Raw genomic sequence first — 27,746 nt, 5'->3', positions numbered from 1 at the left:
TGTAAGGGAAGGGAAGCCCTTATAAAAGAATATCGATCATATATGTCGATATATATATGCACATGATACTGTGGGACACACGATGAGATGAGACATTATGCACAAAACATTTTATTCAAAACAATAAATGTATTCATTACAATACATTAGTTTCATCATGTCATGACTAATGACCAAAACAAGCTCTTCTATGAAGTATAGTGACTATTAATTGTTTGACTTTGAATTGACTATAGGGAATAGGGACACAACAGAGTTGAGAAATTGGGTATTTAGTATGCAGTTGTGCACAGTGAACACTGGGCATAACTGAGCAGTAGCCTAGATAATAAATGGGCAGTTGATGTCTTCATGGTCTTTTAAGTATTTTATTTGTTGTCAACATAACATTTTTGAATATTTTGCCTTCTATAGGTTGTTAATGGTATGGTCACATAGGCCAAATTGCTCAACATATGCAAGTTAGCATCCTGCAGTTTCTACATGCTGGGGACCCATATACTCAACATTTCTAACATAAAACCTTGGTGTACTCAACATGTCCGGGTTCACAATGGGGCTCTATGGGCTGGCTACTAGACTAAAGTGTCTAGGCTTTTCAAGTGCCCACTCTGCTTTAGTGCAGTTTACCTGAGCCCACTTTGTTTTGGTGCCCAGTTCACATAATAGGCCTATATTCCATGTACTGGGGGCATAGTAGCCGGGCCCGGACAAGGCCAGACAATATCACTGCATAGAGCTATATTTATTCATTGCACTGGCAAATTCGTCTGGTTTCCAGGTTAGAGGCATACATTGTTGTGTAATAGTTACAGTACAACAGGTTACCAATTTTCAACCTAGTCTTCATATAACTGGTAGTCCTACTCACTAATGTTCATTATATAATGCGGTGTAAATTTCTGTCTACTTTTTCCTCTGAGGTTTCTTGCGACTGCCGCAGTGACTGCACTCTGACTTCTGGTGCGATATCCACTCAAAATAACATCATGAAAACCAAAAGTACTGGATCGCACACAGTGGCAAGAGTAAATTTCAATTATTTTACTACATAATAGTATCAAGTATGAATGAAAACTACCACAACTTAAAGCTCAAATACACAGTATCAGCAGCCAATACTGAATTGAGTAGAGTAGCCTAGTGCACAAGGTCTAAGAAAAGTCTATCACACCAATGCATCATTCCAACATACAGTATCCTTCATTCAGGTTGCACGTTCTCTTCACCCTGTAAAGAAAAATAAATAAGTAAATAACACAGAAAATGTGATCACAGAAACATTAACACTTGCATTGCCTACACCAGTGGTTCTCAAAGTGGGGTCCAGGGACCCTCAGCGTTCCTTGAGGCGGTTCCAAATGGACCCTTAGTTACAGGTCTGTATGTGAGAGTTTACAAATGAAGAAAGGTTTGGCCCGGGCCGCCGGCGTGGTGGTCCAGGCACACTAGGCTGCAATGCCAGCCTGACAACTTGTCGCGGGTTCGAAACCCAATCGCAACAACCTTTGCTGTGCGCTACTCCCCTATCAATAAAGGCATAAAAGCCCAAAAATGTATCTAAAAAAAGGGGGGGGGGTGAGAACCACTGGCCTACACACTTGTGTTGCTCCAACAGTGAGTGTTCAACTTGTGAATGTGTGTACCTTTGACACTCAGCATCATTGAGCACTCGGCTGTCCCAAGCGAGTTGTTCAGGGCGATTGTGTATTCCCCAGTGTCCTTGGGTCCAACTCTCAGTAGCAGCATGGAGCACACCCCGCATACGTTGGTGATGTGATAGTTGCTGTTGGTGTTCAGACTGATGTTGTTACGATACCAGGTCACACACGGGGTGGGATTTCCCGTGACAGCGCAGGTCATGTAGCACTCGTAACCCTGTGGGGCCAGACGCTGCTTCAGGGGGACAATAAATGACGGAGGTGTCTGGAAGTCAAGGCCTTTTGACTCTGGCATGTCCAGTTTGAACGGCACTGGGTGGCAAAGGAAGGGAGATCATAGAAACAGTAAAGTATGCATTGTATTATACGGTAAACAAATATATGCACTCTTGCAAATTAATTATTGTACACACAATGAGGGAAACTGTTTCCACTCATCTTAAAATAGTGTTTATAAAACATATCAGCACATTGTTTGGATTAGGTCATAAAAAAAACAATTGACGATGTTTTTCACTTTTGCACATACCTTTTTCCTTTTTGGTTTCCCATTTTGGGGAGACAGATGGCATAGAGAGACCCATGTCATTTTTAGAAAACACCCTGAACAAATACTCTCGTCCAGGTATGATGTTGACGACTGTGAACTTATAGTTGAAGAGGTTGTCTGCCACTGTCCTCCAAGTGGGCTTGAATGAGTCCTTCTTAGCTATCATATAATGCAGTCTGTCATCCCTTTTTTCATCGGGAGAAGGAGTCCAGGACAGGGTCACTGTTCCTCGGACATTCTCATCCAGCTCCACTGGGCCTGGAGGTTTGGGATCATCTGAAATCAGGGTAGAATACAGAGAAACACATTACAGATGATACAAGATTCTTTATCATTATACATACATACATGCATAATAGAGTACAATTATTGGGTTTTGGATCGTTGACATTGCAGCAACAAGAAAAATCCTGTGTGTGGGATGTGTTTAAATAAGATAAATAATATGAGTCTTTACCGGCCACGCCTCGGTCTTAACTGGCCATATAGGTCGGACTAATGGGATGTTGGACTTATGGACAGTCCCTGTGTGGGACGTGGGTCCTGCTTTAATGAATACTTCAGTGTAGTGTACAGTAGGCCTATGTGCATGTAGTAATAATAGGCATTAGAACTCCATGTCAACCGATTAACATTCACCTGTAACTCTGATCTCAATATTGAAGGTCTCTTGCCCCACAATATTCTTCACGATAATTGTATAGATGCCAGTATCAGAGCGCTCAGTGGTTGGGATCAAGAGCTGCGAGCCGTCATCACAGTTGGTAATTGATACATGTTTGAGCACAGGAAGGCTGTCCTTCAGCCAGGTGATATCTGGAAAGGGAGAAGCCTACAGACAGAATGCAAGAATTGAGGGATACAATCTGGATAATGTCATAATTAAGAACATGCTTTCTGCAGTGAATCCATTATTACCAAGAAATGCTGTGTAGCATTACCTCAAAGAGGATGTTGACACGGACAGTATTCCCTGCTTTCACAACCATAAAGGTCTTCATTTTGCCATCTTTAAACTTTGGCCTCACTTTGAGAGAAAATGTGAGATAACATTTATTTTTTTCATTACTTGATATTAGTTCTGCACATGCACTCTCAGTTCATTAATTGAGCCAACTTTGATGTAAGCGCATCATTATCTGGCTTATACAGCATCTAGAAAATGTTTCCAATACAACACTCATCCTTCTATGATGTGTTAAATAATAATGTACCTTCTTTGCCAGACTACCACATTTGCACCATAATATGTCAGATATGAGTTTAGAAGTTTCGTTTTATATATATATATATACACAAATGTAATCAAAATATATCAAAATGTAAATATTTCTTACCAGGGGGAGGCATAGCAATGACATAATTGTCAAAGCTACAAGGCAATCCATCACCTCCATAATTGGTAGCAATCACTCTCACCCAGTATGCAGCCATTGCCTTCAAGCCAACCACGGTAAAGGATGTTCGATTAACTGGGTTGGCATTACAGCGACTCCATTCAATGTCCTCAATGGGTCTGATCTCCACAAAATACCCTAGGGCTTCATCCACTTCATCTTTCACCACCGTAGGTTTAGTCCAAGCCAGGGAAAATGTGTTGTAATCAGAGGATGTTAACTTGAGGTCTATGACTTTACCTGGAGATTCTGGAAGGAAAGTGAATGAATGTGTTACTGCCTGGCTTAGCGTAAATAATATTCTTTGTATATTATAGTGTATATTCTATTCTTTGTATATTATATTTGTGTATATTCTTTGTACATTCTTTGTATATTATGGTGTACATTTGCTGGTAAACTTTAAAATAGAATGGAGAGGTCGCACAACTCGTAGTCCCGATGCATACATTTGCTGGTGACCACAAGCTGTGTTTTGACAGTCTCTACAGTCAAAGAGAAAATGCAGATGCGTCAAGATGAAAGAATCCAGTATTCATTGACTTACTCATAGGATCTCTTGCAAAGACTGTATCACATGGAAGGCTAGGATCACCAGCGCCAGACAGATTGACAGCAGACACCCTGAACTCATATGCTGCACCCTCGAAAACATCTTTTACTGCATACTTTGTATCTAAGAGAAAGGGAAATAGAACAGCATATGAAATGGGAAAAAAAGCATATCTTGTTTCATACACATATGCAGCATGGCAGGCATAAATCTCCAAATCCTCTGCAAATTAAGTATATTCTTGTAAATGCTTTCCCAGTAAGCTTTACCAATGAAGCATTTCAACTCAATCTGCCACTGAAGATTAACAGAGAGGGTAAAGCAGCGACAATTGTATTGAAAAGGATTGTGCAGTTTTTGTGCAGTTCTTTTGCTTGACTATTGTACACACATTCCACAAATGACCTCTTATTATGTCTCACATTTCTAGAACGTATGTATACTGTACTCATGTGAGCAGTACCTTTGATTGGCTCATTTTGGTTCACAAGAGTCCAATAGTTGCTGCCGCTCTTGTGCTTTTCCAGGTTGTATCCCACTATTTTGCTTCCGCCAGTGTCACAAGGAGGAGACCATGTCAGATTGATGCAGTCTTTGAAAGCACTGGCCACTTTAGGGGCTGCTGGAGATCCAGGGAATCCTGTAACAACAAAATTGCAGCATTTTCTTACTATATCTATATGGTTTACATTTATTAGTTAGTCAACCGGCAGCCTTTTGATCACAAGACAGCTGAGCTGCCCTAAAATAAGTCTACCCCTCTGCTGCTCAATTTAAGTAGGCAGGAGACCATGCATTCGCCCCTGTGTATTGGTCTGGCTGTCTGTCCTCAGATAATCTTACGTACTAGGACGATCAGTGTCAAATTCATTGTGCATGCTGACGACACTGTTGGAATATGGCAGCGACAAATGTAAAAAATAAAAAATAAAAGATATCCGCATAGCAATCCTATGGCTATGGTGCCATGAAGCTATGGACTGGAATTAGCAAACTGTCTGTTCATCCAGATTATGGGATCTACAGTATATCAACTGTCCAATTACAATGCTTGATTCTGTTCTGACCCTCCAGTTTATGGGACTAGACCGGTACGTGCCCGGCTGTAGAGCACCGAGTCGGTAACAATGGAAGTTCTCTCTGTGTCCCTTTATTCCTATATATGGAGTGTCAGGCATGCCCAAATATGGAGTGTTGTGATGTCAGAACAGGCCAGCTCCATATATGGACTAAGTATGGTCACTTGGGCAGGGGCCCTGTCCAGAGCCCGGGCAGAGGCCTTTTGTGGCGGTTCTGGTCTGGACAACCGTGGGTCCGACACCGGGCAATGCACTCCCTGTGGGGATGTAGAACGCATGTGTTGAATTTTAAGTCGGTGGGGCTAACGGTTCTCAAGTTACGTGCATTACAGACGTACACACGTACAGTATGTACATACAGAGACATGGTACGTTTCAGATGTACCACCACTTGCCAATTGCAGACATACAACTTTGCTGGTAGAAGCCAAAATATACATTTATACTTGTGACACCAAACCCACAAACTTCCCACGTCTTCATGTCGCCACACATTCAACTCAGTTTGAGCTGTCAATACAAGGCCGAATACAGTGCCGTCTTGGAATCACAGACATAGAGTTGCCGAACAAGCATGCTGGAATTGACAATAAAATATTTTGGGAGATTAGTGTCATCCTTAGAGCAATCCCTCTCTTTTTTCTCTTTTATTACTTTCTTTCTGAGGACTATTTCCTGAGACTATGCTCTCATGGTCTGCCACCTTTCAGATATCGATGTGTACATCTCATCCTGCAGGCCATTACTGTTACATTTGACTCTATATAGAGTAGTGGTAATGTCAATGACATTAAAGAACCTCCTCTTACAAGGATTCACAAAGTGAAAACCTGACACTTAATATTTCACAGACTGACTAGCGATACAAACATAATTGGCACAACAATATTAAGGCGCAGGGGGATTGGGGATTTGAATAACAGAAATCTGAGAAAAGGTATTTTCAGAGTTGGGAAGAGAGTAGAGACAATGTACAACTGGTAATCACATGCTATAGGTGGTTATTAGGGCATACTTTCTGGTAGTGAATTACACCTTTCTTCAGTAGTTCAATTTTAAAACCATTATGCCTCCAGATGAGTGATGGTGTTCTGACTGATTTATATGAATACCGGTACTTACGTAATACACCAGCTGGGATATCTTCAGACTCAAGGTAATCACTAACTCCTTCTGCATTCTTGGCTCTGATTCGATAGCAATACCTGCGTCCTGGGTCCACATCTGTGTCTTTGTAGCTAGTTTTGTTACCAGGGATCTCACCCAGATCAGTCAATTTATTGCGGCCAACTTGTTGGCGTTGCAGGAGATAATGGGTCACCGGACAACCACCAGTATCCTTTGGCGGCTTCCATTTGAACTCAACAGATGATGAAGTACTTTCAATAATGTCTACTGGTCCTTGTGGTGGGGTGGGTTTGTCTGTTGAGACAGAACTGAATCAATATCTCTTTAGTAAAAGGAACATCCGGAGAAACGACATTCATGACCTTAAATAAGCCTGCATTATAAAATGCTTAATCATAATCAAGTTTTCAACAGACAATATTTGTTTTTGTTCAACTCACCGAGGACAATAAGCCTAGAAATCGCCTCTAGTGTCCCATATTCATTCTTAATTTTGATTTTGACTTCACCACAGTCTTTTCTTTGGCATTTCAAAAGATGCAGCTCGCTCCCTGTGTCGGATGTGTCAATCCTTACTTTCTGGCCAGCCAGAAGCTCATCACCATCCTTGTACCACTGCACAGTCAGTGGTGAACCACCAGAGAAAGGCAGATTCCAATCTGCATTTTCACCTGCCTTTATAATAACTGTTTCAGAGAATTTGAGCAGGGCGTCCTTGTCAATTTTTGGTGGGTCTTCAATTTGTGAAAAAAAACCCCCAAAAGAAAACAAGATATATATTACATATTATTGTCATATAAAGAAATAAAGACTGCAATTTTTCAAATCAAATACAAAAACAAACATTTCCAACAACACTAACGATAATCCTCACCTTCAATATTAAGTGTCGCTTCAGATTTACGCCCATCTGCCTCAAAACGATAGACACCTGCATGATCTTTCATACAGCAGTTAATAACCAACTTGTGGCAAGCTCCATCTTTGATGATCTCTACCCCATCTCCACTAGTTAGCTGGTCATTAAAAAACATGTTGAGCATTAAGTTATTGAGTCATTATTTAATTTATTGTACTTGAAGCTGTTAACAAGATTGTGGCATTTGACTTACCAAAACGCCATCTTTATACCAACATCCCTCACTGGTTTCATTGCTCAGTTTGCAGCTTAGCTCTGCCCGTTCACCAACATTAGCTGCAGTATCTGACAGTCCACTTAAAAAGCGAGCACCCTCATCTGTAAAACAATATGGCAGAGATTTCAACTAAGATAACTCCACAGGTATAAAGTTACAGTATATATGTACTACTAAGCATTACATTTCAGATATTTGAAATAGTAGTAAAGTATCTGCCAAGAATTACAACCCAAATGATTATGCTTAAAAGGGCTATCAAATTTGGAAACAGGACAGAAATTATGTTACACAATTCTCTCATTATACTTGGCATAAGAAAACCAAACATAGTGATGCATGGAATTGTCCAGGGTCACTTTCCCAATGATTAGTATACGGTATGTCTCCCTCTAGTGGTCTAGATGGGGTACTGCAAGAGGTGTCCCTGCCAACTCAAAATTCAATTTCAAATGGCTCCAAACAACTAAACAAATAACTAGCGTCACATTTTCATTGGAAATGTTGTTTTCTGAAGTGTATTAGTTTTGATCATTCACAGCTTTAAAACTGTGAATGACCCAGTGGTCCTTCCAGGGGGTCTCCAGCAAGATATCATTAAAATCAGTTCAACCACATTAACACTATTTTAATACAAGGCTATTCAAAACTAGAAAATTCGCAATTAAAAAAAATTGCAGAGTGTGGTTGCAGTGGCTTACATATGCCCCTCCCACTAATATTGCCAGCCAATTACAATTTCAAGTCACACCTGTGATCATGTGTAAGTAATTCAGAGGGGATTTAACCCCCAAAATTCATGATTTTGCGACAAATGGTTACATTTCTCGCATTTGCGGCGCCCCCTATAGATGAAAATGGAATTGCTTTTAGAACTTGGTTGATTAAACCACCCCGGACATGTGATTTAAATTTGGGATGGATTGGACATTCCCTTCGTGATTTATGGAATTTTTTGTGATATAGGCCCCTCCTACTAACTTCGGACGACGATTACGGCCGAACGATACGCACTATCAAAATTCTGCAGGTCGTGTTTTAAGTGGATGGGTCCAGAGATCACGTGTACAGATTATTGTGAGATTTGGAAAGAATCTGTAGGAGGAAACGCAAAAAGTGTGTTTTGGACAAAATTCAAAATGGCGGAAAATCTATCATGGCGGAAATGGGCGTGGCCTATATAGGGAGATGCGTCATGACCCAAGGAATCCAGGGAAAAAAATTATTTTGATTTTACGACCTACGGTTCAAGAGTTATAAGCCAAAACGTAAAGTTATAGCGTCACCATGAGGCCGATAGATAAAATTATAAAATTATAGATTAAATAATTTTAGTGATAAGTACGAATTTATCCTCCAAGTTTTGTAACTATAGTGATTACAGTCTCCGAGGAACAAATACTTGAATGTTAATTTTTGCATTTTCCCATTCATGTCAATGGGAAGTTTTAATTCACTAATAAATTCATATCAATTAAACTATACAACATTTCTCTTAACAAAATACACGATTCCCGATTTTTCCGGTCAATTTGACATATGGCTCAAGTGCGTACAGTCAAAACTGTGGGAGGTATAATGCGCCAAACTTTGTCTTACTCCAGTAAAATAATAAAGTGTTACAGTTACTAGAGTCTGGTTGCCCTTGGGGCAACCACACTAAATAGCCAATTGACAAGCTCACAACGTATCACGGTGAGCTACTAGAGCTGCAATTTTCAAAAAAGGGTTCCTTGGCACAAATACTTTTCAGATGAGGGTCTCGGTGGCCAAATACATACAATAACTTGCGTGTCCTTCAAGTCCTTGACATGAAAATGTTTGAGAAAACCTGTTCTTACCAATGACCAATGTTTCAGGAACCAAGGGACCAATTCGGGCTCGCTTCTTTGTCTTATCACTTCCATCCCCCTCCTCCTTGTTTTCACCATCTCCCTCTGCTCCATCCATCCTATTCTTGCCATCTCCTTCTCCACCATCTCCACCTGCACCATTGCCAGAACCATCACCAGAACCATCACCGGAACCATCACCAGAACCATCTTTCCCATCTCCTCCATCCCCACTTGAAGCTGCAGGTTTAGCCAGGTCCTCTCCCCCTGTTGCAGGTTTCTTGCGACCTTTACCACCACTTGGGTCCGCTGAGTAGTAACAGTCACACAGGAAAGAGAACGAGAGAGAAAGAAATACAGTAACGCGCGCGCACACACGCACACACATACACACACACACACACGTTACAATAAGTGTCAATAGATCTATATTCCTATAATAATAACTTCTATAGAGTGTTTGTTTAGTAACCGAGGTCCCCCCTTCTCTCCAGCTCTTTAAAAATCATTTGTTTCAGTTTAGGTTAACAATTTTATGTCGGGTTACCAATTTCATCCAATCATTCAATCATCATTTCAATCATAAATGATACAGGATAAATCAATTTTAGGTAATGAACAAACGGGTTTTCTCTGATTGGATTAAATTGACCTGAACATTTATTTTCTACCCCATGTTACTGAACAATTCAGCACAAGAATAAGGTCTTAAAGCAGTCCCACCTTCCACTGTGAGAGAAGCGCTGCTTTTGGCAAGACCCGCGATGGCATAAAAAGTACCCTTATCTTCCATTGCAAGGTCTTTCACTGTCAATGTGTGAATGAGTTTGTCCTCTGAAACTGTGATTTCATATTTGTCTCCAGGTTCAAGCGACGAGTGCTCTGTAGACCATGTAATCCTGTTGAGGGGTGTTGACAGGACACATTGGAAGACAGCGTCTTCATGTTCAACAGCCTTGACATCCTTAAGGTTGGCAGCAAACTCAACCGATGGGACTAGAAGAGTGCAAGAGAAAGATAGTGTGGGGTAAAACTTTTTTTTTCTTCCTTAGCAAGGCAATGATTGCTTTTTAATAAAACAAAGGGAGAAGGTTAGATTATGCTTTACTTTGAAGATCGGTGGCGAAAACATTGGTGTCATCCACATCAACCTGATAAAACCCAGCATCGTCTTGCTCAGTACCATTGATACTGAAAACATACTTTGTCCCAACTTTGTTAAGAGTGTGCTTCGCTCCGTCATCACCCTCACCATATACAACCGATTCGCCATCCTTTATTTGGGAGAAAGTAGGCCACATTTTAAAAGTAAAGTACATTTGGGCAGGGATGGCTTAAAGATGGAGAAATTATGAAAGCAACGTTCACCTTACCTTATATAAAGTAACTGTACTGTTGGGATCCTTTAGCTTCAAGTCCAGCTCAAATTCCGCTTTGCCACTTGGTTTCAACTCTATTTGTTTGACATTGTCAATTTTCTCCACAACCTTAGAGAGTCAGTCATAGGACATAGGTGATACAGATTACACTGCAAGGATAGTGCTTGCTTATGTGCATGGGTAAATGTTACTACAATTATACAAGTCTTCAACTTTATTATCAACCTACCCGATTCATCACTAAATCATTTTTATTTGTGCATAAAAACATTAAATATCCAAACAATATTCATATAGCAAGATTTGCCATTTGTTCGACTGTGAATTTTGCCATGGAATATGCTCACAATTAGTATAACTTATAGTATAACTAGTATAACGTGTTTTTTTAGACAAAAATGACAAGACATCATAAAAAAGGCATCAGTAGAGTCTCAGGTCTGCAGTGTTTTCAAACAAGATTCTTCTTTTTAAGATTTGTATTACCACAAGAACAATGGCTTCTATTATAGCAAATTTACCAGGAATATAAAGCCTGCAGTTTCCATAAGCTTGGATTCCCATTCCCATTTCCCAATAGATGAGGTCACTGGAGTGGTAGGCGGGTTTCTGAACTGTCCACAGCCCTCCTCTGAGACACATACTAAGAAATCCTGTGTCTCGTGTCAGTCACACGGTCACACCCCCATATATGGATGCCAATCCATCATGCCTCATCATACCCTGTACACTCAAGACACGCTCCATATATGGCCAGTACAGAATTCATTCCATATGTGGATCTGACCCCCCATGCCAAAGCACCAGCGCTTGCTCAGCAGTCTGCCGTCACCCAGGTGGATGCATGCACGCGACCTCGTCCTTTACGGCCAAGGTCGCTTCTCGCCCTCAGGGCGTCTTTCTACTGGTATACAAAGATAGGTTGAAAATCTGTGAAGTCGTCCTTTAATAACACACCTTTGCCTGTTCATCCTCTCGTTCCTTCTTCAACTGGTTGAGTCTCTTCAACAGCCAACGGAAGTCAGTAACGCCAAAGTCATAACAGATTCTTTCATAGTCCTTCTTTTTGGCACATAATAGCAGTTCCAAGAGCTTGGGGTCAATCTCTCCCTCTTTTGGTGGGAGTGGTTTTTTCTTTTTTGCAACAACACTGGGCAGAGACGCAAGAAAGAATGGTTCATACTAGACATATTAAGATCTTTTTGCTTAAATTGTCTCGCGAGACAGATTCAAATTGAACTATGAAAAGTATTGTTTCTTTCTTTTTACGTTTTTTTGAGCATTTTTCTGAAATCTTGTTCTTCACCTGCAAGACAATCAAATCAATATTAGGACATGTGAATGAATAAGATAATAACAATCTGGTTTAGGTTACTTTGAATGATGAAATCAAACATTTTGGGCCGAACAAATAATTAGAAAAAAGAAAAACAACAAAATAAGTGTTTTACCCTGCCCTTTTTTACTTCTAATTATTTGTTCGTCCCAAAAAATGGTGTTTGTTGTCATGAGTTGTTAGTTACGATCCAAGTTGGCTTTCTTTGAGTCGTAAAGGTCTTTAAATAAATACTTATGGCTATGGGAAAAATGTAATAGAAATTGTCAGCGACACTCCAATTTCCCTCCCAATATTTGCATACGGGGACCTGGTTGGTCATAGCCTGGTTAGCCTGGTTCGAATCTGGTTGGCTCGTCACCATTTCGGCCGTGATTTCCTCCCACAATTGAGAGGGGCCAGATTTACAGTGAATGTGCCTGGGGCAATATACATTGCAAAGGCAGATGAAGGCTGGCTCTAATATAATAAGTATGCTAATTAGCATCATCCAAGGACAGAAAAGTGTCAAATTCATACTTTACCTTCTTTTTTTTTGTCCGCTCCACCTGAGAATTAAATGTTTCAACTGTAAAATATGGCAGTCATAGAATGAATGAATTGCTAATCTATTAAATATTAAATTGATCTCTCACCTTGTAAAACATTCAGTAAAGCAGTACAATTAGCCATTCCAAATTCATTGGTGACAACACATTTGTAAGTGTCAGAATGTTCTGGAAGCGCATTGGTTATCTGTAAACAATATTGTCATTCTGTAAATTGTATCCAGAGTGCATATATTGATATTGATATTTACATGCACAACAAGCTGCTCTAATTAATCAAAGTGGGGTTATTGTGTGTGTGTGTGTGTGTGTGCGCGTGCTGTGTGTGTGTTTTAACTTATATTTTCTATTATCTCACCTCAAGAACGTGTTCCTTATTTCTCTCATTGTATGTAGTCTTATATATCTCTTGATTATCGCATTTTATTTTACTGTGTTCTCGTTCCCATGTGACCGTTGGTGCCGGCTGCCCACTGACCATTACTTTGAAAATGACCTTTTTACCTGAAAGAATAAAGAAATAATATTATTATATATAATAAATACATAACATAAATTAAATAAACGTATACATGTATATGAATGAATTATTACAATATAACAACAAAACCAAAGTACATAAGCCTTCTCATATTTAAATGACCAAAGCAGAACAGAAAATAGAGTTAATATTTTACCCTGTTGAACTTTCAGTGGTAGGGGTTTATGGACGATATCTGGGGTTGTCTTTCCAAGGGGCACTTGCTCAACATACTGCGTGATCATGACCCCGGGAACTCTGGATCTCTTTTGGATGCACACTATGAGATAAATAAAATCACACTTTAATAATACCAGCCTTGGGGGAGGGGGATAAATGCACAGTATGAGTCCTTTGAGAAAGAAAGAATCTGCCAGAAATCTAATAGTAGTGCTTCTCATGTTTTATCATTTAAAATGTATCTCATGCAGTCATATTGTAAAAGACGAAGAAGAAGAAGAAGAAGAAGTTGTATCTACAAGGAAGTAATTCGGAAAAAAGCTGTCAAGATAGCAAATGACCCCACTCTGCAGGGTTCGAACTACTTCCCTCTGGTAGACGGTACAAAGTAGGCTACCTAAAGCTAACCGTAACATCTTTAAAAATTCCTTCATTCCTAATGCCATTAAGGCACTAAATGATACCATGTCTTCTTAAACCCGTTTTTAATGTATTTTTCACTGTTGTCCTGCTTGTTGCCATGAACATAATTGTGTGTAAGACAGGCCCTTTTTTATGTCAATCAATCAAGTTGCCTTAATTCAAGTGGCAGATGCCAAAAATATATATATATATTTATATTTAAATGTGCCTATATATTTTAGGGGCATGTCTGTCATGTGGTCTGCATGAATAGCCTTTCTGATACTGGTAGATCACAATACCTTTTGGCCACCCATGTGTTAGGTTCACATAATATGACAGGAAGATTCCTCCATGTTTAGGTTGTATTTCAGCAAAACCACCACAAGAGGTCATTGTGTCCTTTCTATAATTAAGTCAGTTAAATGAAGGCAGCATGCAGCTTTTCATGAATCACAGTCTAGGCCCTATAGAGCGTCGCAGTCCCACCCCCTTTCAGAACGACGAGTGGCCCAGGAAATGAATCCCAAATTCCCAATGCATTTTGCCCATAGGCTTTTCTTAAAGTATTTATTTAAAGACGGTTACGCTGCGGACAAAGCCAACTCGGATCGTGACAAATCACGACAATGAACACTATGTTTTGGGCCGATCAAATAATTTATAAGAAGAAAAACAAATAGTGTTGTCTCCTGCCTTTATTTTCTTCTTTCTAATGATTTGATCGGCCCAAAATATTGTGTTCATTGTCATGATTTATCACGATCCGAGTTGGCTTTGTCCGCGGCGTAACCGTCTTTAAATAAATACTTTAAGAAAAGGCTATGGGCAAAATGCATTGGGATTCATTTCCTGGGCCACTCATCGTTCTGAAAGGGGGTGGGACTGCGACGCTCTATTCAGTATTTAAGTCCGACGTCATTTTGTAGTGCTACGTTACGTCCGGGTCCAAGTGGCACCAGCTCCCGTCCGCATCTCATTGTAAATTGAATATCTAAACGCGTGAAGTGTCCATGACAACAAAAATATATGATGTGGAGACAATAAAGACTATTATTATCATTATTATTGAAGGTGGCAACAGTCCATTTGATCTGTAAAATATTTCTGGGGTATATTTAGAATGTGTGCATGGCTTGAGTATGTTGAATCTAGTTTGCATTTAGCATTTAGCCACGCATTTAGCCACGCCCTCAATTTCCAGGAAATAAACCTCCAACACTATATATAGTGGCCAGTTACAAAGGCGATTTGACTAACGGGTCTCACCTCTGCACTTGCTTTGTTAACCGGCTACTTGGTACACAGTGAGTGAACTCAATACTCCGAACCTTTTTCTATACTTTTTCCTCTCTTTATTATTCTTTTTCTATACTTTTTCCTCTCTTTATTATTCTTGTACTTGTCTTCTGTCTGTGTTTTTACTTACTTAGTCAAATTGTACCTTTCCAACCTCCTCTCTGTATCGTTCCAATTTCTCCGCTGTATCGTTCCAATTTCTCCGCTGTATCGTTCCAATTTCCAACCCAAAAATCACACAGGCAGACTAATATAGCCTAGTGTCCAATCCAAAGACCTGGACACCCAGACACATCCAGACACATCGAAGGAGGCCGTCCTAGGGGTTCTGTATCAACTTATTTCCTACTTCCTATTATTATGTTATAATTACTAGTTGTACCTTATTATTATTGTACCTTATTATTATTATTATTATTACTTTATTATTATTATCTCTTATACCTGTTTAGAATGTGCTTTCCCACCGTCCCTATACTGTCCTCCTCATGTCGCCCTAGACACTACTTCTCCAGTCACAGAGATCCGTCAAATCTCATCTATCCAGCTCGTTCACCCAGTCACCATATTGTGGTGGAGGGAGGACTATGGAACTGCCACGCAGCTACCAAAAAGAATATGCCTGAATTCATTTCAGGCCACGCCTCCCTCAAGTCTCTGCATTTCCTTGCTCTGACTGAAACCTGGATCACCCCAGATAACACTGCAACTCCCGCCGCGCTCTCTGTTTCACACAACTTCACCCACACCCCTCGCCAAACAGGCACAGGGGGGGGTACAGGGCTACTAACATCCCCCAAATGGAATTGCCGTGTCTTAAATCTCTCTCACCTTTCTCTGTCCACATGTGAATTTCATGCTATCTCAATATCACAGCCAGTCCCCCTCATCCTCATTGTGCTATATCGCCCTCCTGGAACTCTCGGGAACTTCCTGGAAGAACTAGACTCTCTGATCAGCTCGTTTCCGGAAGATGGCACCCCTCTGATTCTACTGGGTGACTTCAACCTTCCTACCGCAGAGAAGTATCTTCCCGTTACATCCCTTCTGGCCTCATTTGACCTCTCCCTATCTCCCTCCCCTCCCACTCACAGGGCTGGTAATGTTTTGGACCTTGTGTTCTCCAGAGCCTGCTCTCCCTCCACACTCTCTGTTACCCCCTTAAGTAGGTCTGACCACCACTTCATAACCTTCTCCCTCTCTCTCTCCACCCTCCCGCCTAAACATACTAACCCCCCGAACGTCACCTCCCGACGCAATCTCAAATCCCTAAACCCCTCCTCCCTCTCATCCTCTATTCTCTCCTCTCTACCCTCCCTGGAGTCATTCCTCTCCCTCTCACCTGACACTGCAACCTCATCCTTCCTCTCCTCTATCTCATCTGCATTCGACCAACACTGCCCGCTCTCATCCAGGCCAGCTCGCTCATGTCCACCGGCTCCCTGGCTATCTGAAACTCTCAGATCTGAACGAACACCTCTAAGGGCAGCCGAAAGAAAGTGGCACAAGTCAAAGCTACCAGATGACCTTTCACACTTTCACTCACTCCTCTCTGCCTTTGCCCACTCACTAACCACTGCTAAAACCTCCTTCTACCACACCAAAATCCAATCCTGTACTTCTAACCCAAGGAAGCTCTTCTCCACTTTCACCTCCCTCCTTAAACCCCCTCCCCCCACTCAACCCTCATCCCTCACTGCTGATGTTTTTGTCAACTACTTCGAGAAGAAGGTTGATGATATCAGCAGCTCCTTTCCTCCCCTCCCACATAAAGTGGCATCTGACTCAACCAACACCAACCCCAACATACCATGCATGTCCTCCTTCTCTCCTCTTTCCCCAGACGAGGTTCTACAACTAGTAACATCCTCTAGACCTACCACTTGTCCTCTTGACCCTGTCCCGTCTCCAATCTTCCAGACCATCGCACCTGATCTGCTCCCCTTCATCACCTCCATCATCAACACCTCAGTAACCTCAGGCTGCGTCCCATCTGCCCTCAAATCAGCCAGAGTAACACCACTCCTCAAAAAACCAACCCTTGACCCCTCAGATGTCAAGAACTACAGACCGGTATCACTCCTTTCATTTATTTCTAAAACCATTGAACGTGTCGTCTCCAACCAGCTCTCTCTCCATCTCTCACAGAACAACCTGCTGGATCCCAACCAGTCCGGATTCAAGAAGGCCCACTCCACAGAAACTGCCCTGCTGGCAGTCACAGAAGCACTACATGCTGCCCAAGCTGCTTCCCACTCTGCAGTACTGATTCTCCTAGACCTATCAGCAGCATTTGACACAGTGAACCACCAGCTGCTCCTAGAAACCCTAGCGGAGCTAGGCATCGGTGGAACGGCACTAAAGTGGTTCTCCTCCTACCTCACCGATCGGACCTACCAGGTTTCCTGGAAAGGTCTGCTATCATCCCCCCGAACCCTCCAAACTGGGGTCCCACAGGGATCTGTACTTGGTCCCCTCCTTTTCTCACTGTACACTAAATCCCTTGGCACTATCATCTCTGCTCACAATATATCCTATCACTGCTACGCCGATGACACACAACTGTTCCTATCCTTCCCCCCCTCTGCCACTCAGGTGGAAGAGCGCATCACTGCATGCCTGGCTGACATATCACAGTGGATGTCCTCCAACCACCTCAAGCTGAACCCAGACAAGACTGAGCTTCTCTTCTTCCCAGCTAAGTCCTGCCCTATGCAGGAGCTAACTATTTCCGTAGACAACGCCCTGGTAACGTCTGTCCCAACAGCCAGGAATCTTGGTGTTGTCCTGGACAGTCAGCTCTCGTTCAAAGCTCACATCACAGCTGTCACTCGATCATGTAGGTTCACACTCTATAACATACGACGAATTAGACCGTTCCTCACCCAGGAATCAGCCCAGCTCCTAATCCAGACAACAGTCTTGTCAAAACTCGACTATTGTAACTCCCTCCTTACTGGCCTACCAGCATGTGCACTTAAGCCTCTCCAGCTGATCCAAAATGCAGCAGCTCGCTTGGTCTTCAACCAGCCAAAATTCTCACATGTCTCCCCCCTGCTCCGCTCCCTCCACTGGCTCCCGGTCGCTGCCCGCACAGAATACAAAACTCTGATGCTGGCATTCAAAGCAACCAAAGGTATGGCTCCCCCATATCTTACAAGTATGATTGAACCCTACAAACCCTCCCGCGCACTCAGATCAGCCAACGCAGGGAAACTGGAAGTACCCTCACTAAAAACGCCGGGACAACGCTCCACACGTCCCAAACTCTTCTCCCTTCTGGCTCCAAAACTGTGGAATGCACTTCCCATTGCAGTCAGAACTGCAGCATCACTCCCAATCTTCCGCCGTAGCCTGAAAACCCACCTTTTCAGACTCCATCATGGCCCATAGCACTTACCCTAACCCCTTAGATAGAATTTCTGTTGGCTTAGATAGCATTTGACTTAGACTTATAGCATGTTATGTAGACAGCACTATAATTGTATTGTATATAGTCATAGCACGCCATAGTACATATGTATAGCATAGTAGTGAATATGTATAGTTTATTATGTATAGTGTATGTATAGTTTCATCATATAGATATTCCACTGTTACCTTCTTAGCTTACGCATGTTTCATGATAAATGCTTTTATGTGATGTATTCCCATGCTTTTGTTCTTGCCTAAATGTAAGTCGCTCTGGATTAAGAGCGTCTGCTAAATGCCTAAATTGTAAATTGTAAATTGTAATGAGGATTTATTTGACACAATAAAATAAAATGGCGATAGTATTCCATGTGGGGCAGACGGCCTGTCACTGTCAGATTTGGGACAGCAGCGCAGCTTTGTTGTTGCGAGGAAAGCGGTAAAATTAGACTTTCGTGGTTGTTTTCGTCTCAGATTTAGTCCGACGGTGCGTCACAGTATAACTCCATGGGGACACAAAAGAGACACAAAAGTAGGACCCGGGAAGTATCTCAAGAGGGGGCGCTCACGTCACAGCGTCGCAGTCCCGCCCCCTCGAGAGACCCGGAAAAGAAATCGCCGTTCATTTTCCTCATAGGCATTTCTTAAAGTATTTATTTAAAGACGGTTACACCGCAGACAAAGCCAACTCGGATCGTGACAAATCATGACAATGAACACAATATTTTGGGCCGATCAAATCATTAGAAAGAAGAAAATAAAGGCAGGAGACAACACTATTTGTTTTGTTTTTCTTCTTATAAATTATTTGATCGGCCCAAAACATTGTGTTCATTGTCATGATTTGTCACGATCCGAGTTGGCTTTGTCCGCGGCGTAACCGTCTTTAAATAAATACTTTAAGAAATGCCTATGGGAAAAATGCATTGGGATTTATTTCCTGGGCCACTCGTTGTTCTGAAAGGGGGAGGGACTGCGACGCTCTATAGTAGCCTACCTCTACCTTAGGGTACTACGTGATTGCAAAAGTTAAGATATTATAAAATGCAGTGTCTTTTCAAGTCCTTCAACGACGGAATTGTTTTCCCTATCGATAAACAGTTGTTTAGTAGCCTACGGGGCCCTGAAACCAGATGAAATCATTCAGTAAGTATATATACTGTAGGCTACGATTTACCTTGTGCGAACATCGAAGGCCTAATGACTGTTTAGGCTATTGCACTGTAGTCTGCTATAGAAGACTGAGTCCAGACCTAATGTGTGTTGAGTCTGATCCATACCGTCGGTCTAGCTCTGGGCAGTCAATATAGAGTGCCGTGCATGGACCTGATCCCGTCGGTCCAAGCTAGATGAAAAGTAGTATAGCCTACTGTAGGTTCTGTATTTATATTTAATTGAATTTCAGGTGCCCATATAGGCTACATGAAACGAAAGGCACAAGCTGGTGCTGATAGGTGGTGCTTCTATCATCAATATAAAAGAAAGAATGGGGTCAGGGAATGAGCATCTATAGGTTATTATTCAAGGATTATAATAATAGGCCTAAGGATGTAGGCCTACGCAACATTCTGTGATTGCTTCACCACTTTATCGGGATCCCCACTGAAACGTTTTGTTCGACGATGAAGGAAGGTGATGATCATGGTTGGTAATGAACAGAATACTTAGCTACATGGTGTGTGTATAAGTTAATTATGGAATGCAATACCATAATTTGTTATTTAGAGTAACTTAAGTCACAAATTACAGTCTATATAACATTACATTTATTTAATTCCATCCTCTATTCACATATAGTGGAACAGCTGGGGCAGGCACATGTCATCCTACTGTAGAAGCTCTGCTCAGTCCTGGTAGGCTGTGTTTGACAGGGTGACACCTTAGTCCAGCCAGGGTTGTGGGGTGGGAAATTTGGTAGGCCTATTGTTTTTTTATTGGCCTAAAATATTGTCTAAACATTCATGAATCCACTTGCTGACCAGCTGTCGTATTGGGCATTTTTTATAGGGATTTATATGTGACCATACCATTGACATCCTATATAAAGCAAAAATCTAAAAATAAATAATTATGTAGTAGCATAAATGCATGTAAAATAGCATGTAGTAGCATGTAAAAAGTCAAACTATAGGGGTTTTCATGATTCTGAACCCTCTACTCTGCAAATACTTTGTCAGCAAGAAAGCATTTCCCAAGTCCTTTCTGCCAGGTTTCTGCACGTCGATTCATGTTATCAACCTAAGCTTTTATTCCAATTTATTTTATTTTCACAATACTGTACATGAGCTGTTTCCATAATATGGAAACAGCTCATGTTATTATTGTAATTTTGAACAGTAAACTGTTTTCTGGACACTGAGCTTGCCATTACATCCAATAGGGGCAAGGTACTAAAAGCATATTGGCCTACAAAAAGCTTGACTATTATGTGACACAGATATGTTTTTACATGATTTGCTGCTGTTTTGCTGCTGTTTTTCAGCAGCAAAACAGCCTAGCTATAGCTCTGGTCCATAGCCTTAAGGACATGAAGTCCTTAACGCTATGGACCAGATCAAGTGATAGCATAGGCTATTTGCTGTTTGTTATAACACCATTCTGCACCACACCTCGTCATCGTTCTATATTTCATCTTATGAAGGTCAAAAGGACAGAAACATACTTTTTTAAAGAAGCTACAGGATCTGGCCTTGACACCTCTTCCCTTCTGTTACATTTCAATTCATCAGCAGCAGGCTTAACTTTGTGCATGCCAATATTTTTCAGTTAGGCCTATACAATCTCTCTGTAAAAGGTTCTCCTGAAAAATTGTAGTTGCGAACGCAGTGATTGCGAACGCAGTGATTGCGAACGCAATGAGCACCAACTATGAGACCCTGCAGATCATGTCTGTGTGTCTGTGTGTCTGTCTGTCCCGCTGTGACACCACCCGCCACCAGAGGGCGCAGCTGTAGCACACACACACACACACACACACACACACACACACACACACACACAACCACACACACAGTAGAAAACTTAAAAAAATTACTAACTAAAAAGAAAAAAAAAGTACGTAATTTATTCTATTGCAATTTACGAGCTGAGTTCGCTTCCCGCGTTTGCGCGTCTTACTTGTAATATAATATTTTTGTTCATTTATGTATACAGAAGTAATAGTAGTAATCGTTTATTTTGGTCATGAAATGAACATTTAAACATCTGATTTTATTTATTTTTCTTACAACTTCTGCATAAGACCAAAAAGGTTTAGGCTGAAGCTATTGGCTTATTTTGCCTATCCGCATATTTTGGTGGTTGAAAGCTGATATTGCTTGAAGAAAGCCTCCTCCCATACTTGAATGAGAACAGATTTTTCACAAAGTAGACTGTGTGAAGAGAAAAGGTTGCTTTTTCAAAGGTGCTAAAAATACATATGCACTCATTATTCAGAAACAAACAAACAAATAAGTGGGACTTTCAAAGTGACAGTCCCACTGAAGGTCTTTCTTTCAATTCTAATTTATGTTTTAGGGCTACAACAAAAGATAAATGTTGCAGCGTTGATGCTTACCTTGCCCACCTGGGCCCGTCGTTCCAGATGGATTCATTGTGGTGTCTTTGATTGTTGTTCAAATCAGTGTTCTTTAATGTCTGGTGACTGAAACAGAAAGTGAAAAATATTCAGATTTAGTGCTGGAATATCTTTGCACGATTTAGTTTTTTTTAAACAGATACCGATCGATAACTTACCGCTCCTCAAGACCGATACCGATACGATAACCGATAATATATATATATATATATATATATAATCTTTTTTAATTATTAATCATTTTTAAATGCATATTCACCTGTAGTTTTGACAAGATAATTACTACTATGAACAAACAAAGCCAAGAACAGTTTTGACTCTTCAAATAAAGTGACTATTTATTTTTCCAAATAAATAATTGAGACAATCAATCAATGTCAATCACAATTCACAATGGCATGTGTTCCCTGAAAAATGACTGGACTAAATCCAAATGGTCTTTGACTCTTTGTGCTTTGTTGTGGTCTTGGTCCATAAATAAATGGAAACAAACAAGTGTTATTACTTGGCATTAGGACAGCAAGACTATCTAACATTTGCCAAAATAAATAATAAAGTATGAAAAACCAAGTTTAGTATTGTCAGTCAATAAACCTGTAAAGTTAACTTGTAAGCATAGTAACATTGTAAGATGTAAACATCTGCCATATAAAGGCCTCGGCAGTGCATAAGGATAGGATTCAATACTATTACTGACCAGTAACACTGTCAGACATGTCTCTATGTAAACAAACTGAATGTGCATTCCTCAGTCCTCACAGTAACAAAACAAAGGTACTCTGAAACACGTTAGTCAGACAACAGACTGACATGTAACCAACTAAGAAACTGAAAAAGTGCATCCCACACAGTAACAAACAAGCTGCTACTGAAACAAGTTAGACTATGTCTATGTAACACAAAACTGAAAAAGGTGCATTCCAAAATAGTCATTTTACAGAACAAATTATTGGCTTCCGTGCCTTATAATCCACATAAATGACAGTGTTGTTCACTCACTTTTCACAAAACAAAAGCTTATTTTTTTTCTCATGTGAGAGGGAGGGGGAGAGGGCGAGGTGGGGTGGGTAGGGAGGGGGAGAGAGAGAGTTGATCTGATTGAACTGCATCGTTACTTTGACTCCCTTTACAACAGTAACTAATTCGTCTACACTTTCTTTTTTAATTCTGGTCGGATCAGTGGGAGATTTTTTTTACGAAGAGCAGCTGCTCAGCCTTTTCGCATGTGATGCGGTTTCTTTGCGGGGTAATCACGTTTCCAGCAGCAGAAAACAAGCGCTCGCTGTCAACACTATAGTACAAGGAGCTGACAGATATTTTCGAGCAAGTTGGGCCAGGTACTGGAAACGGGACAGGTTGATTCTCCAGTATTCCAGCGGGCAACTCTTCAAAGGAAGCGTGGGCTCCGACAGATGTGACTGGAGCTGATAGTAAAAAATAAAACACAAAAGAACATCCAATTATAATGATGTTCTAAATACCCGGTTAACACAAGTTATACAGTGAGTGTTCATAAAACATGAATTAAAAATAAAATATATATGCACTTACGTCTGCGTCCACTCTGCTGTTTTGCTGTCCAGTGGCAGTTTCCTCTGTGTTTTCTTCGAGGATTGCCTCAAACATTTGTTCCAACAGGGAGCTGTTGTTGTTGTCTTCGACAATTGAAAAGGGTTGGTCGTCAAGTGCCATCATTTCTGTGACTAAGTCAGTGATCGCCTTACCCCTAGGGTCATCTTTGGAAAACTTCTTGCATTTGTCAAAAGCCTCGTCGATCGATACAAGGACAAGCCCCGAGGCAGCTGGTTTTGGATTTGCTGCTAGTTTAGCTGCCTGCGCGTCCGCCGTCCTCGTAATCTTTTAACACACCGTCGTAACGGTGGTGATGTTGCAGGTGACTTTTCAGGTTGGATGTATTAAAGCTAGTTATCTTTTTCCCTCCTCGTGGAACATTTGCGTTGCATTTGTTACAAATAGCAAGTCCAATGTTGTCCTCTGAAACTTTGAAAAACTCCCACACTACAGACGCCATGTTTGTTTTTACTATCGCCGACGCTCACTGCAAGTCGCAGGCGTTTACGTCACAGCCAGGGAGCGCTGGATTTGTGAAAAACTAGAAAAACTCCTATTCCTAAACCACAGTGATACCACAGTACAGGCACAACGGGAGGAGCCTAGAAAAACAAGCGCCTCTCATCCAAATCCAGCCACACTTTTTTGCCCAAAAGATATGTATTATCGGCGCTATTATAATGTTATCGAATGTATCGGGATGACGTCATAATTGCTAATATCGGGTCGACAATTATCGTGCATGCCGAATTGTAATGCTGCTTGTAGTGAGGAGTATTCCTACATGTTTGTGTTCTAAGAAAATGCCTCAGACAAACCTTTGTATATAAAAATCACACCCGTGTGAACTGAGTGGTGCAACCCCCCCCCCCCTCTCTCTCTCTCGCAGGCAGGCAACAGAGCATGCACTATCCCTCTCTGTTTCTGGCGCCCCCTATTGGTACTAATAAGTCATATACTCGTGCTCATGGCCAAATGCCAATGCCACATAGGTAGGTGTATACGGACATTGCTGGTTGTAGGAGTGGTTGCACCACTCAAAAAGAATCACACTTGTGTTAAGTGAGGGGGGCTCGTATCATAATCATACATCACATTCCGTGCTCAGCCAATCAAACCATGTGTGTGTGTGTGTGTGTGTGTGTGTGTGTGTGTGTGTGTGTGTGTGTGTGTGTGTGTGTGTGTGTGTGTGTGTGTGTTGTCTCCAGTTTTGTCTGGTCTTCACCTCATTATATGATGGCCTGATCTCATGACGAGTCTGATATGACGCTATTTTCATCTGTGGGTCGTGCCTTGGGTTGGCTTTAAGGACACTTAGGCATGCCGACAGACTATAAATGTGGAATGTGAAATTCCACCTTGTAGGCTGTGGCTGACTCTGAATTACCCATGGAGTCAGCTGGCTGTGCCATCAGTTTAATCACCTAAACACCGGCATCCCGAAAATAGGCAAACATTTGGCGAAAACAGCAGATCTACAAGCCCACAGCAAATTGTGAGCGTGTAGATCGGTTGTTTCCAAGTATAGACCACTGGGGGACCCCCGGCAACGAAATATAGGGTTTAACCCATTAAGACCTGAGGCCGATTATGCCTTAATTCTAAATCAGTAGTTCTCAAACTTTTCCTTGCTAATTAAAGACCCTTTTTGGCTGTGGAGCCCCATCTGAAAATATTTTGTGCCACGGATTCCCCAGACTTTTCAGCCCGGCACGGAGTGATGCGATGTGAGCTTGTGCATGTGCTATTGTTTGAAAACCAGTGTTCTAAACCAGTGTTCCAAGAAGAACGTATGGTGTGTATATATATAATGCCTATATAGCTCAAATTTAAAATGACACAGCTTCCCTGGTTTGAATGGGTTAAGTGGTTAAGGAAACTTGATTGATTGGTTGAATATGTATTCAATTTCAACATGTTTGATAGAGTGCGTTTATTTAAACTCATACGTTATTCATCTTCCCTTCTACAGGAATCTGAGTTGTCTCAGCAGAAGGATACCATTGATTGAAATTCTGAAGGTCAAACATAGCTACAGAAGTGCAGGAAATCATCCAGCAGGCTCTCAGAAATCCAGAGGCCACAATAACAGGTAGGGGTCATCGCTTTATGTTACTGTATAGCATTTCTATAACTACAATTCCTAAAGGAAAACAGTTTCTGCACACTGTGTGTGTACTGTGTTCTGCTCTTCTGTGATGTTTGTGTGCTAAACGTGTGACTATGACACCTAGGTCCACTAGTATCTTGCCATCATAGCAGAATTCAGCAATGAATTGATCTTTTAACATATGACTGAATGATCGTATGAAAAGCTGACTGTACATTATCAGCTGATGTGATTTATTAGTGCATAGAGCGAGGCAGACAGGTGAGACAGGGTGAGAGAGAGAGTTGGCTTAAATGCAAAGAGGCAGCCTGAAGATGTTTTTCCACCTTTTTGGGTGGGACAATTGACGTCAATTATTATTTATGATTTGTTAACAGAATTGTGGAATTTCCGTTGTCTGAGCATAACCACATTCAAGTCAAAGTGCCAGTATAGTTTACAAAAATATATAAAAAATAGGAGACACTACTATTATGTATAAAACCTTAAATCATATTGTTATGGCTATTTTGGATTTGTGTTTCTAGTGGCTATTTGACATGTTAATGTAATTGGTTTGTCAATAAATGCACATGCATGCCCTGGAGCTATCGGTAAAGGCAGGGCTGTCACGATTACAAACAAATTAACAATTTGATAAAAATTGCACAGGGCAGATATGACAAATAACTGAAATATACATAGAAATGATTGACACATTCGTCACTTCTTGACGCGTTGTAAGCTTGTAGATCTGTTATTTCTGCATTTCTTCAATATTTGAAAATGCATAAAAAAACATGGAAATGATTGTGACGATTATGCAAAGATAATTGTGATTACACCATTATGTAATAACTGTGACAGCCCTAATGAAAGGTGAAATGTTCTGTGCAAAACTAAGCTTAAATAGAATATGTAAAATAGAATATGTTCTGACCAGTCACACATCCTAAAGACTAATTAATACTTCACTTTCAATTTCAAGCAGAAAATGCAAAGTGTGGCGTTTGAAAATCTAATTATTTTCAGTATAAATTAGGTCATTTATCTATTAGGTCATTTATATATTTAGGCTTAGGTCATGTATCTAGATGAAAAATAAAATGTGTTAGGTTGCAATTATTTTATCAGGACCACTGAGCGTTCAAAATAAAGTCACGTTGTTCCAAAATTACAAATATGCAGATCTCACACATTGACTTTAAACACTGGAACAGTTTCATTACTGTATGTATGTAAACCATAAGCGTTTACTTAGAGAGCATGTATAGTATATTTTACAACCTGACCAATTTCACGCGTATAATATGTCACCAGATATTCTCCATCAAGTCAAATAAAACTTTCAGCAGCTGCGGTGAAATGTATGGACATGGAACCAATGGAAGAAGAAAAAAAAGAAAAACCCCTACTCACCTTTGAGTTGTATGTCCACTGTGTTAAGCTCTTCCACTTTAGCCTTTGCTCTTAACACTATCTGACACATCCAAAGTGACACCCCTTTTTGTTAGGTAATAAAACATTAAGAACCGCTGAATCCCTTACATGGGGAGAATCCCCTTGGTAAAAACGCGTATTTGTGGCGATGGTAAAAGGGTGGTTCTTCTTACCCTAATCCCATGAAACAGATCACTTAACACAGTTGGCATTGGCAATTACATACTGTATGCCACCCAATACTCCTAAACCTTATGGCCTGAATCCAGTGAACGGGTTTTGGCAATCTCTGACAAACATAATGAACCAATATTAATCACATGTTGATATCAATATTGTTCTTCTATTAATACTATATCCAAATCCACAAAAAACATTGTTCTGTTGATTTATGGATCCACAATGTCCATGCTTTTCCTGAATCACTTGACCTCGTGTAATACGATGACTGCACTGTTTTTATGTATTGGTCTGTAGATACTGTACATGAGACGTTTTATTTGGTAAAATAATACCGGGTTAGAATACCGTTTTGGCATGTTAAGTACAATATGGCTGGCAGTGGCCCCATTTAAGCTTATATGGTGTTCATGGAAATTCTGACAAGACGTTTCTCCAAAGAAAGCAAATGATGCGTTCACTGGTTCAATACTCTTG

General features: G+C 40.9%; 1 protein-coding gene across 1 annotated transcript; it reads right to left on the bottom strand.

Annotated features, from left to right (window-relative positions):
- Window positions 1–318: 318 nt before the first annotated feature.
- Window positions 319–27,131, bottom strand: LOC310862560 (immunoglobulin-like and fibronectin type III domain-containing protein 1). Its single transcript, XM_083770513.1, has 24 exons — window positions 27,069–27,131; window positions 21,968–22,054; window positions 13,277–13,399; window positions 12,958–13,103; window positions 12,687–12,786; window positions 12,576–12,599; window positions 11,985–12,021; window positions 11,673–11,865; window positions 10,710–10,823; window positions 10,445–10,610; window positions 10,060–10,332; window positions 9,346–9,645; window positions 7,481–7,605; window positions 7,243–7,384; window positions 6,809–7,102; window positions 6,363–6,662; window positions 4,625–4,801; window positions 4,156–4,284; window positions 3,549–3,857; window positions 3,153–3,238; window positions 2,851–3,043; window positions 2,191–2,487; window positions 1,647–1,973; window positions 319–1,230 (listed from the first exon to the last, which is right to left on the bottom strand). The coding sequence occupies exons 2-24, from the start codon at window positions 22,002–22,004 to the stop codon at window positions 1,226–1,228; spliced, it is 3,897 nt and encodes a 1,298-aa protein (XP_083626639.1). The 5' UTR covers window positions 22,005–22,054; window positions 27,069–27,131; the 3' UTR covers window positions 319–1,225.
- Window positions 27,132–27,746: the final 615 nt, after the last annotated feature.

The sequence above is a fragment of the Protomyctophum parallelum genome (assembly GCF_964188405.1).
Source record: "Protomyctophum parallelum genome assembly, chromosome: 8".
In the NCBI taxonomy this organism is placed as follows: Eukaryota; Metazoa; Chordata; class Actinopteri; order Myctophiformes; family Myctophidae; genus Protomyctophum; species Protomyctophum parallelum.
Note: the sequence above shows the minus strand (reverse complement) of the source record. Positions and strands in the feature narration are given on the sequence as shown.

Bases quoted from the DNA above. Each gene is read 5' to 3' on its own strand.
- LOC310862560 (XM_083770513.1), bottom strand. From the start codon at position 22,004: ATGAATCCATCTGGAACGACGGGCCCAGGTGGGCAAG. The intron at 12,787-12,957 runs GTGAGATAATAG...TATTGTTTACAG, and splicing joins ATAAGGAACACGTTCTTGAG to ATAACCAATGCGCTTCCAGA. The intron at 4,802-6,362 runs GTAAGTACCGGT...TTGTTGTTACAG, and splicing joins TATCCCAGCTGGTGTATTAC to GATTCCCTGGATCTCCAGCA.